Genomic DNA, 12,814 nt, shown 5'->3' on the forward strand with positions numbered 1-12,814 from the left:
TAATAAGGTACTGTACCATTTAATATTTGCTTAACAAGAGTTATCCGAATACAGGTTTCTTCTTAAAAGTAGACAGTGCAGTTTGGTTATCTTGTTATCCTACAATTTGAAGTATGACTTAAGAATTGTTAACACACAGTTTATATTTCAAATTGGCTTATCATCCAAGCAATAGGCTAACACAACAGATTTCGAATTTGGAGAAGTGAAACTCTGAAAGTTTTTAAGCCCTGGGGGCTTACACAGAGTTTGAACAAACAAGACTAGCTTCCTTCCCACTGGGAGCAATGCTAGATGTTCTTTTCAGAGCGTAATCCCTTTCCCACACCGCATTGCGCTCTGAAAAGAGCAGAGCACTTTAAGAGCTTCCCAGTTACGGAAAAAGCCGAAGGCAGAGCGTGGCGCTGAAGCTTAGCCGCCAAGGACTCGGGTTCTTCCGGACAGCCCCGGACAGCTCTCGGAAGAGCAGGGCGGCTCGCCCGCGCTGCGCCCTCTGTCGGCAGAGTGGGGGCGTCCGTAGCGGCGGCGGTGGTAGTCGCTTCGACGTCGACGGAGACTGGAGCGACATTTAAAGAGGCAGCAGAAGCGCCTGGGAGTCCGGCTTTTTCTTGTGGGAGGACTCTGACCCTTCCTCAGCCGGAAGAAGAGAAAGCGGCCGCGCCGCGGAGCAGGTGAGGAAAGGGCTGGGGTCCGGGCTGAAGAGTAGGAGCCCGCCTGCGCCTTCATGCCCTGGCCGCGCCTACGTTTGCATTCGCCTCACTTGAACCAGGAAGCAGCAGAGTCGGAGGCTCGGCTCCTCGGCTCTTTCTTTGTGTGGGCCCAGGAGCGCCCGGGGAAGAACCCGGAGGGCGCGGCGTGGTCCCCTGAGCTGTCTGGAGGCCGAGCCGTTGGCACCCTAGGCTAGGCCTTGGAGCATAGGGGACCCCACCACAGCTACCCACTTGACTTTCCCCTTTCCCTTCTGCCAGCCTTTGGGGTTGGGGGTGGGGTGCTCTTTTTCCACCTACCTCCTAATTTGACTAGACTAAGCTTTGATACAGGGCCCATCGTCCTCTTCTGTCCCCAGCTCAGGAGGTAACAATACCTACTGCTTCGCCTGACCCCCTCCCCCGCAACACTGTACCTTTCAGATCTAGGCCTTCTACTTTCTCCAGCACCAGCCCCCATCCCTCCCGCCTTCGCTCTGCTATTTGCACCTCCATCTCTATTTTCAAGAAGCTAGCCTTTGCATGTAAATTGGCCTTTAAAAACTCGATCGCCTCTAAGTTCAAAGGGAGAAGAGGGAGGTGGTGGAAGAAAAATAGTGTTCAGCTGCTGCAGGGAGCCCTGTGTTGGTTTGTTTCACTCTTTGGCGGGTGGTTTTTCTCTCTTCCCTACTTTCATCAGCACCCTAAACCTGCCCACAGTCAAAGGTTTGTCACACAATGGTAATGGGATGTCTTTTCCACAGTCAGGTTATAAATCTGTGGGGAGGAGAGGTTTGAGACCCACTTGGGTTGATCCTGGGCCAACCCTGACAAGCAGGTTGGATACCTAAACAAAATGAAACCAAATCCCAGTGTCACCTGGACACCTGCATTGATACATTCCGACATTGGAAAAAAATAATTGCAAATGATAAAAATAAGGTGGCCATATACAGAACCCTCTCCACTTAAAGGTGTTTTCTGTCAAAATATTCATATTTTGGATTGTTGGTACATTGTCCAAATGTCACACTTGATGATGAATGCCTTTATGATAGCCTATAATTCCTTGGTTCTGTTAAAATGGAACAGCTAATATGTTTTTAAAAACTCCTGACTTTTAAGCTTTTGCCTATAGATTGATTTTAAGTTATGATGTTGGAAATTTTTTTTTTAAAATACTCTGCCTGCCACGTGTGTGTTTGTGTATCATAAGTACTTTGTAATATTCTTTGGTAACTTTAAAAGTAAAGCATACTAATGGCAAAATAATTCTTTACCAATGCTACTTAGCAAGTAATGATTAGTGCATAATATTTGCATATAACATGTGTTTGTGCTTATAAATGTTTTAAGATATGCATATGGCTTTTTTGCACTCTGACCATACTGTTACACACTCTGACTACACTGTTACTATGATATCTTCTGTGAAATGCAAAACAAGTCACACAACAGAGATACTCCCTACTTTCTGTGTAGTAATACTGCCTGTGTTCCAATAAGTTGCTGTTTTTGTTTTAACTAACATATTTGAAGAGAAATAAGTTCTTATACTAGTGCACATAATTTTTTACCAACTAAGTATGATGTTTCCAGTTTTTAATGTAAGTAAGCACTAAGAAATGGAATGCTTTTCCTTTCCATTTTCTTGTTCCTTCAAGAGAGTATATGCTGCCTTCACTTGGGGCTCTAACACTGCCCTTCTGGAAAGCATAGAGGGGTGGGCATAGAAGGGCAAGGGGTAGGTAACGAAAAAGATGGGAAATTGTGAGATAAGAATTGCCAGTGTTTGTTATTGTCCTTGTTTGTTATTGTAAACCTTTGAATATGATCTTACTAATAAGATTAGCTGAAATTAAAGAGACTATAAATTTCAGACTTAATACTAAACACACTAAACTGTTTTGGCATTTTAATCATTCATTCGCAGAAGAAGTAACTTGTATACTTTATGATGAAGATTTTCTTAAAATTAAATATTAATTCTTATCTCTTAAAGAAAAAAAAATTGGGGCTAAGAAAGTGGCTTCTAATTTTAAAAGGGTAATTAGTGACAATATGTTTTGCTGAATTTCAAAAGAAGGTGACAAAGGGGATTATTGTTCAGCTCTGCACAGCAATTTAAAATTGTCTTGACTTTTCTCAGAATAAGTTATGAGGTTTGTCACATGGTCCAAAGCTTGTGTACGGAAGCAGCATATTTAAAAGTCAAGATGTTAAACCAAACTTGGATTTACATTTAAGTAAACTGTTTAATATTTTTGTTCCTTAAATTCTAAATAATTAAGTAGTTTTGGTTTTTCCCTTCCTAATCCACCCTCTTCCCTTCCTCCCCTTCTAGGCATGGAGAGTAGAAAACTGATTTCTGCTACAGACATTCAATACTCTGGCAGTCTGCTGAACTCCTTGAATGAACAGCGTGGCCATGGACTCTTCTGTGATGTTACTGTTATTGTGGAAGACCGAAAATTCCGGGCCCATAGGAACATTCTTTCAGCTTCAAGTACATACTTCCATCAGCTCTTCTCAGTTGCTGGGCAAGTTGTTGAACTGAGCTTTATAAGAGCAGAGATTTTTGCAGAAATTCTGAATTATATCTATAGTTCTAAAATTGTCCGTGTTAGAGCAGATTTACTTGATGAGTTGATTAAATCAGGGCAATTACTAGGAGTGAAATTTATAGCAGAGCTTGGTGTCCCACTGTCACAGGTTAAAAGCATATCAGCACAAGATGGTACTGCTGAGACCTTACCTCCTGACTCTAGTGACAAAAACATTGACATACAAAAATCAAAGGATGAAGCCCAAGATACTGGGGCTGCTGTAATGCCCATTATAACAGAGTCTTTTTCATTATCTGCTGAAGATTATGAAATGAAAAAGATCATTGTTACTGATTCAGATGATGATGATGATGATATCATTTTCTGCTCTGAGATTTTGCCTGCAAAGGAGAATTTGCCAAGTAACAACACGATGACACAGGCCCAGCCTAATCCAGCCCCTGTTGCTATTTCAGAAGTGACACCTTGTGCTAGCAATAACTCCCCCCCTTTAACAAACATCACACCTGCTCAGACGCTTCCCACTCCTGTAAATCAGGCAACTCTTAGCCAGACACAAGGAAGTGAAGAATTGCTGGTGTCTTCAGCTTCAACACATCTGACTCCAAACATTATCTTATTAAATCAGGCTCCACTTACTACACCACCCAGTGTCAGTTCTTCACTTCCAAATCATATGTCCTCTTCAATCAATTTACTTGTACAGAATCAGCAGACACCAAACAATGCTGTTTTAACAGGAAACAAGGCCAATGAAGAGGAAGAGGAAGAAATTATAGATGATGATGATGTCACCATCAGCTCCAGTCCAGACTCAGCAGTCAGTAATACATCTTTGGTCCCTCAGGCTGATACCTCCAAAAGTACCACTTTTGATGGTTCATTGACACAGAAGATGCAGACTCCTGTACTTCTTCAAGAGCCACCTTCCAATTCTTTAAAAGTTTCAGATGTAATTACTAGAAACACTAATGATCCAGGTTTAGGATCAAAGCATCTAATGGAGGGTCAGAAGATCATTACTTTAGATACAGCTACTGAAATTGAAGGCTTATCAACTGGTTGCAAGGTTTATGCAAATATCGGTGAAGATACCTATGACATAGTGATTCCTGTCAAAGATGACCCTGATGAAGGGGAGGCCAAACTTGAAAATGAGCTACCAAAAACATCTGGAAGTGAGCCATCAAACAAGCGTATGAAAGTAAAACATGATGATCACTATGAGTTAATAGTAGATGGAAGGGTCTATTATATCTGCATTGTATGCAAAAGGTCATATGTCTGTCTGACAAGCTTGCGAAGACATTTTAATATTCATTCTTGGGAGAAGAAGTATCCATGCCGTTACTGTGAGAAGGTATTTCCTCTTGCAGAATATCGCACAAAGCATGAAATTCATCACACAGGGGAGCGAAGGTATCAGTGTTTAGCATGTGGCAAGTCTTTCATCAACTATCAGTTTATGTCTTCACACATAAAGTCAGTTCATAGTCAAGATCCTTCTGGGGACTCAAAGCTTTATCGCTTACATCCATGCAAGTCTTTACAGATCAGACAGTATGCATATCTTTCTGATAAATCAAGTGCTATGCCTGTCATGAAGGCTGATGCCATTGGGTATAAGGTTGATGCTGGAAAAGAGCCTCCAGTAGGGACCACATCTACTCCTCAAAACAAGCCAATGAACTGGGAAGATATTTTTATTCAAAGGGAAAATGATTCCATTTTTAAACAGAATGTAACAGATGGCAGTACTGAGTTTGAATTTATAATACCAGAATCTTACTGAACTCTTTTGAAATACCAGAAAGGGCTAGATTAAGGGGCAGGAATTTCAGAAGACCTGTGAAACAAATTAAGGTGAAAACGTGTTAATTTGATCTGCCATGTCATCTGAAAGTAGTCTAGTTGCATTGTTAATTTTTAGAGGCAATTTTTTTCTAAAAGTTTTGAGTAGAGATTGAATACCCCCTGAAGTATCTGTATAGTTTAGCTTTTAGCTCATTTAAAAGATGTGACTTTTTAAAGGTACACAGAGAGAGTTTTCTGAATAGAATTTGAAGCAATCTAAAGGTTCCTTGAGAATTATTGGAGTTACTAATATACCCTGGTACAGCTTATACTGTTCCCCCTTCCATGTTAGCACTTTACTGCTGAATTTTCAATTTTCTTAATGTTAAGCCTAAGTGTGTTGTGTCTTGTATACAGCATAAAAGGTCATGAACTTCCAAACTTGTTCTAGTAAATTTCAGAGTAAGTCCTAACTTGGTGATTTTTTTCTGTCAGGTCCAAATGGAGATCAGCCTCCTGCCTCCCTCCCACTATAAAATAGCCATGCGAACAGGTCTCTCCTATGAAGAATGAGTTCTAGCTAATTGGGATCAACCATTGCTTTCATTGCCATAGTCTGTAAGAGATTTTGATGGCAAGGCCACTGTATACCTTTAAAATGACCCTGAGCAAAATGAAAATGAGCTAGCAGGCATGCATGTAGTGCAAACAGGAGGTAATACAAAGTTCTTTTTTTGCTTATCTTTAATCTTCTGCTTTTATATGGAGATTTTTGTTAATTATGGTTAAAAATGTTCCCACAAAATGTTGTGAATTTACTATGTGAAAGCCACCAAATGCATCTTTATATGTAGTGCTAGTAAATGTTGAGATTCCGTCGATGAGACTTGTGTATTGGGGTAGAAGGCTCCTGACATACATTTTTAAAAGCTCATGTTAGAATCTCCGGTAGGAAGTTTTCATTTTAGGTAGTTTTAATGGCAATCTAACATTGTTCTTTCAACAAGGTCTTTTGTTTTTTGTGTTTTTTTTAACCCCTTAAAATAAGTTCTGATCTATGTGCAAACTTCTGTTATATTATAGCAGAAACTACATGTGGAATACTGCAGGCATATCGGTTCCTGTTTATTTTGACAACAATATCACCTTTCTTCCTTTTAAGATGGCACATATTTAAATACTTAGAATTTAAAACTTATCAAGAGTAGTAATAAAAGGAAGCAGGGTGGAACAGATATATAGCTTAGCATTTATAACAGATTTAACACAATTCTGTAAAAATTTAACCTAATTTTTTTTGCAATGGAAAAAATAATAGATACTGAAAATGATTGCATTGCATAGTTATTAGTCATTTGTGACATTGCTTATATTTCTTAGTTCAACATAGGTATTTTCATTCTCCTTACAGTGTATTCTTATCTATTTCTTGACTTTGAACTTAAAGCTTTAATCATAATTTTTATGCATAGGTCATTCTTCTGGTGGTAGCTAAGTGTGAAGATAAAAGTTTAAGTGTTTCTTAAGTTGGTAGCTGAGGGTATGAAGAATCAGTGTTTGCAATAATACAAAGAAGGATAGCTCCCACTTACAGAGTAGTAGAGTGCTATACATTTATGTTTTCTGTTTCGTAAGATTAGGCCTTCAACCCATTTTCATAAACTAACTCTTAGAAAAACTCTAGACTCTGATCTCTGTGATCACAGTATCTATTTCCTTTCTCTGTAGATATCGATGTTACTGCTTTTTGAATATAGGGTATGCTTAAAAATATTCCCCATTGAAATTTGAGTTTCATGAATGCAGTTTCAGCAGTTAGACATAATTTTTTTCTACCTGTGTGAGCAACAATGATGTTTCAGTCTCAGCTGCTAGGTTTGCTATGATGAAACTTGCTAGTTCCTACAAGCCTATTATGGTTTTTTGTTTTATTTTGTTTTTTCGAGACAGGGTTTCTCTGTATACCTTTGGAACTTGTCCTGGAACTCACTCTGTAGACCAGGCCGGCTTTGAACTCACAGGGACCCTCCTGCCTCTGCCTCTTGAGTGCTGGGATTAAAGGCACGCATCACCACCACCCAGCTCCCTACAAGCCTCTTATAACAAACTGGGAATAATAATAAAAAAAAAAAACCTCCGTTCTGAATAACATTAGTAAAATTATTTGCCACTGCTGCTGTACTCTAAATTTTGAATAAGAACTTAGAAATGTCGTGCCTACTGAACGTAGCTTCTGGAGTTTGCAGGGAGGAGGAGATCTAGAAAGTTCAATTGTAATTTTGCCAAGAAGACTCTTACACGTGTTTTGGGGTCTTTGGGGTTTTTTTAAAAAATAAGTTTTGATGTCAAAAGTTCAGAGTTTTGTGGGGTCCACCTGCCTCTGACTCCCTAGTACTGGGATTAAAGGCATGCACCCCCACTGCCTAGCTCACAGTTCAGAGTCTTTGTGGAATACCCCTTTGGACAAAAACTCTTTACTCTTAGGCATTATTGGATTAGAAATTTGTAGCAAGATACTATTTAAAACCCACTGTGAAGATTTTCTTTCTTTCTTTTTTTTTTTTTTTTTTTTTTTACTTCTGACTACTGAATTTCCTATTTTTCTTTCAAGTTGGCTTCAGTTTTGCTCAAATGCTAGATTTACCTATAGCTATTCTGGATAGAATCTGTTTGAAATAGTAAGTTTGTTGAAAGAAACAAACTTTTGAAAGTCAGTAGCAGTCTTGCAAGATTAACTAAGATATCTGGTTATCGTTTTTTGTGGTGACTATCTTCCATAGAGTCACTGAAGAATTTGTTCCTAAAATAAGTGAACACTGATCTAGGAATTTGAAAGTATCATCATGGTATGTGTATTCTGAGGAATTAATGCAAATTCAACAGCACTGGCTTCCTTACCTATGTTAGGCATATAAATCCTTGTTCATTTCCGCCCCCCATACTACAATGTTCATATTTGTACAGTCTCCCTTATCATGACTTAAGTTCTGCTTTTCATTAACCATACTTGATACCAGTTCATAGAGTTTCTTAGGATGAAATAAAGTGTATTCGTTCTAATTTTTGAGTGCATTTTTTACAAGTTCTTGTGAATGAATTCCACAGGCTTTCTATCGTTTTGTCTGGGTTTTGTTTGTTTTTTTCATAGCAGGAGAGAAGCTGTCTTTCTGATGACAGCATAGCAGAAATTGTCATTAGGTGTTGTGTATTGGTTAAGCATGTCCCATTGTTTCTCGAATCATCACAGTCAAAAGTGAGCTGGCATTGCCAGTTGTTTTAGCGTATCCACTGTACTTATGTACATACCATGAGAATGCCTGTAAGTGGATAGGGAGGAAGATAGTTTTATTAATTTGAAACATCACAAAAGCCGTCTGGGTTTCCAACATGGCAGTGATACAGATTTTAAGCAATATCTAGTTTATACAGGTTCTGAATTAATATTTTAATACTTCATGCCCAGTTCAATACTTTAAAGCAGAATTAGGAGGAAAGCAGTAAATGTTATAAAATGCAGTCAAGATACATTGGAAATACAAATTCCATCATTACAGCAAATGTTTTGCAGAATAGTGAAGCAGCAAATATTAATCTTTCCTAAAGTAACATGCAGTTTATATAATTCAATGTAATTTAAAAAAAGCTGCTCAAATTAAGTGTTACAAAATCTATACTGTTTCAAGTTATTTTGTAAAGTAAGAAAAATACATAGAAATGAGTCATAGAATCTTAATAGTTTAAGAAATGTGATCATTGAAGATATACTTTGTAATGGTGCCTTTAAAAATATACACATTCACCAAAGCAAGGGGTAAAGTGTAAATGACAAAAATACTGTTAGATAGTACAAGGTGGTATTTGTATAAGAAGTCAATTGGTGATTAGTCCTTTTTTGAAATCCAATAGAATTTTATTATGTTCAAAACTAAAACTAACCATAATTTTTTGTAACATAAAAGGGTTGTGGTCATTTGGATTGGAAGTCTGGCTAGGACAATCTGATGCTGAAGGTTAAACTGAATATTTTGCTGACATTTCCTGTGAACAGTGAGTGTACTTGTCGTGCCCTGATTCTTGATGACCAGGTGTCTACAAGGTAGATGGAAGCACCAGCATTTGTCTGCTGCCTCTAACCATCAAAGATGGGAGGCAGTGAAATGGGCTGGAAATGTTTCCAGTGTGGGTCCTGGGTTTGCACAACTGTTTAATTAGGGGTCCTCTGTAGCTCCTGTACTTTGACATAATACAAGTGTAGGATTATCAATCTTCCTTTAAACCAGTTCTCAGGTTAAAATAAAATCCCAATGATCATGTTCATGCTGGAGTGAGGGCATGGGTACCAAATTGTTTTTAACTCAACAGCTTGAAGGTTTAAAGCTCTGTATAATTAAAACAACTGTGTAACTATCACAATATGCCAGATGGATTTTAAATGTGTAACACTTAAGAATTTGTCAAGTTGGCTACATTTGAGGTCTTGAAGACTTGAAATGACATTGTAACACTTTCATAATTTTGAATTGAATGCTGTCACAATTGATATCAACGGAGGAAAAAAGGACCAATAAGAGCAGTGGCATTAAAATACAGATGAGTTTTCAGGGGAGGGGTGCAGGATCGTGCGGTTTGCTGGGGTTAAAGCACAATATCCAAAGATTAAATAGTCACAAAGATAAGTAACAATTCATATCACGACCCAATCTAATCTAGCATTTTTAAACTCTGAATTTCAACCGTAAGATTTATATCTCCAGTAACAAATGTGTTTTGTCATAATGCAACATATATTAGAAACACTGTCTCCTAAGTTGTCAGATATATACCGAGATCTACTGAAAACAGCACACGCTTGCTTGCTCTGTATTTCAGTGCTTCTGGATCAGCCAGTCCTGTTCTCCCACCACTCAAGATGAGGGACTATCACACTTTTCCCCTTAGGAGGTACCAGTAACAAAAGCTGAGCTGAATGATCACAACAGCCATTTTTACAAGACTTGAAGAAGAACAGAGTAAGATATGGGCAGCTTTTTTCAATATCCAGACATGAGCAAACAAAAATCTTAGCCAGAATTTTACTTAGTACAACTACTTCCCTTCTTGGAAGTACTGGGTTTGGCCTAGCCAATCCTGCCCTTCCCTGATAATGATTAAGCTTCTTCCCTATCCTTCACTAGTTTGGCAAGCTGTTGTAAAACTTTGTGCGTAAGAGTCACACTATAGATGTTGTGCCCTACACACTTCCACTAAAGCAGAAATACAAAAGCCACAATAATCTCAATAGCCGACAGGTGTTCCTCTTTAAGGACTGTAAGGTGGTGGCTTTTCAAAAGGTGGGTAGTAGGGTGGAGAATAACGGGGCGGTGCGCTGGAGGACCACATGTAGCTGGGCGAAGGAGAGGCGGACTGGGCCTCTGGCTCGTCAGAGAGTCCAGAGGGAGGGGAGGATGGAAAGACACTGGAATGCTGCGTAATGAAGAAAAAAAAAAAACAGCAGCTTAGGCAGTGAATTTGCAATTCAACAGACTTTAAAATGAGTATAGGCCAAATCTCTTTCTGTTTAGAAAAATAGTTGTTCAATCTTATGGTGTAAGTAAGGGACATGACAGCTCCACATCAGGTCACTCAGGCTGCAAACTTCATGCTGAAAGTTTTGGGGATCCTCCTCTTCCCCCTTGACCTCTACATCTAGACAGTTATTCAATCCTGTTGCTTCTGATGTGTGGTCTCTTGAAGACTTCACTCGATTTTCTGCATGTGTCACTCAACCATCAGTACTCTCTCCTAACCTATGCTCAAAGCATTACAACTAGTCTTTCAAAAAGTCTGCAGCTTAAGGATGATTAATGAGGTTAAGTAATTGATCCCTCAGAAAACCTTCTGTATGAATATATCATTGGGCAGTCCAGGGCTTGGGCCCATGTCACAGACTAAAACTGAGGTTAGACAAATCAATTGGCTTGCTTGGCTCTCAAGTTGTGAAGGCCTGTTCCATATGAATTACCATCCACTTTATTACACACAAACTCACTGTAGATCAGAAAACAATGATTAACAAATGCATGGGGGTGAGAAAACCAATGATAAGAATGAGGAGCAGTATGTCAGTTTGCAGAGACTGGGGCTTCAATTTTCCCTTTTTTGTTGTCTAACTTTGGGAAAGGAGCAGATGTGGATTTTTTTTAATTAACCTAGTGAGACAGAAAAAGTATATTAAGCAAGGTGTCCCAAACTCAGAAAGACAAAAACCTCATACTCTATCTCATATGTGGATGCTAACCTGTAAAGAATATGGGGGTGGGAGGGGAAGTGCAGGTAAAGCATGAAAAGTAGGAGACCAAGCGAGGATAAAAATAGGGGGCAAAGAAGGATGAGTGTGAAGACAGACACATAGAACATGAAACCAAGGGAAAATGTGGGGCAGGTTAGCCAAGGGTATTTTGCCCATGTCTCTTCCTGTGTCTTCCCATGTAATTTGCTCTCAAGGGAACTGACTTCTGAAGGGAGGGGCATGGTACAGCTAGCTGTCAACAAGTCCAGTGTGGAGTCCTGGTTCCATGGGCTCAGTCAGAAGTTTGCCTGTCACTGAGCAAGAGATCTCACTCGGCACAGTTAATGAATCTGTTTATGCCCATTGTTTTGCCTTTAATTAATATTTGATATGTGATGAGATGAGTGAGCATTAGCTAAGCAAGAAAACAGTCCTCATCACATAGTAAAAACTCAGTATTTAGAAATATATTAAAATAACCAGTGAATTGCTGTAATAAGAATCACGTGTCTCTCTCTTCCCTGGCCTATGACCACCCATAACCCTAATAGTTTTCCTGCTCAGAGAAAGTTGATCTTTTTCTTTTTTTTCACTTTTCTATTCCCCAGAGCTCAGAACAGTGCTTAGGAAATAGTAAATGCTCAATAAATCTTGAATGACTGACTGTTACTTCAAAGAGAATATATTAGGTAACCTTGGCATGCCTTTTAAAACTACAGTCTGTTTTCAGAGTCTATGATCATTCTAGAGCAAGGCTAAGATGAGGTCTGACATATGGAGAGAAATACAAGGACAGTAAAAGTTAGAAAACAAATTCAGGGTCTCAGAACAAGGCTAGTCAGCACACGGAATAGGAGGATTGTCGATATTCTAGTATATCTGGGCTCCATGAGGATATGGGTTTTTTAGAGCCACTTATACTAAATTTTCTCAAGAGCTCAAGTGCTATTTCAACATGGATGTGGGTGGAGGGGGGTCACAATGTTTACTTGGTCTAGCCAGGGTTGGAGTAGATCACATCATTTTTCCATGCTTGTAGCAATCTTGGGCCAGCCCTGGCATGAGCCTTCCAAAGCCTGAGACGAATTGGCAGAGTCTCATCCCCACACTAGACCTCTATCCTCCTGGGAGAGCAATGTCTAGATGTCAAGGTCCTATATGAGACAGTGAAATACCTGCTTTGCAATTTTCTGAGCTTAAGAATGACTGGGTTAAAGAACTTAGGTGACCTTTAAAGACAATACAACTTGAGATTGGACCCAAGAAAAGCAGGATGTCTTCCTAAGTCTAAACTGCCCCCTCGCTCCAAGAAGATATTCTTTATTAAAATAGTCCAGTTATGCATTGTTTAATAACAGGGCTATGTTCTGAAGGGGAAAATGCACTACTAGCTCATTGAGCAAACTTGTTCACTCCTGCCACTATCCTGTCCTCATCATGATGAACTGTACCCTCTGATCTGAGTTAAATAACACCTTCCTAGGCTGGGTATGGTAACC

General features: G+C 39.2%; 2 protein-coding genes across 4 annotated transcripts in view; one reads left to right on the top strand and one right to left on the bottom strand.

Annotated features, from left to right (window-relative positions):
- Positions 1–505: 505 nt before the first annotated feature.
- Zbtb33 (zinc finger and BTB domain containing 33) lies at positions 506–7,009 on the top strand. The gene is made up of 2 exons (XM_036175383.1): positions 506–671; positions 3,031–7,009. Exon 2 carries the CDS (start codon positions 3,033–3,035, stop codon positions 5,043–5,045), a length of 2,013 nt encoding a protein of 670 aa, XP_036031276.1. The 5' UTR covers positions 506–671; positions 3,031–3,032; the 3' UTR covers positions 5,046–7,009.
- A 1,235-nt stretch (positions 7,010–8,244) lies between these two features.
- Tmem255a (transmembrane protein 255A) overlaps positions 8,245–12,814 on the bottom strand; it is a 53,890-nt gene continuing 49,320 nt past the window's right edge. For 2 of the 3 annotated variants that reach the window (XM_036174448.1, XM_036174447.1), the window contains one exon: positions 8,372–10,510. In XM_036174448.1, the coding sequence (XP_036030341.1) occupies positions 10,346–10,510 (165 nt within the window). In that variant the 3' untranslated portion in view covers positions 8,372–10,345. The other variant, XM_036174449.1, reaches the window with a different exon arrangement.

This window comes from Onychomys torridus, chromosome X, assembly GCF_903995425.1.
Source record: "Onychomys torridus chromosome X, mOncTor1.1, whole genome shotgun sequence".
In the NCBI taxonomy this organism is placed as follows: domain Eukaryota; kingdom Metazoa; phylum Chordata; class Mammalia; order Rodentia; family Cricetidae; genus Onychomys; species Onychomys torridus.

What these genes read in the sequence shown, in the direction of transcription:
- Zbtb33 (XM_036175383.1), top strand. Translation starts at nt 3,033, where the DNA reads ATGGAGAGTAGAAAACTGATTTCTGCTACAGACATTCAATACTCTGGC.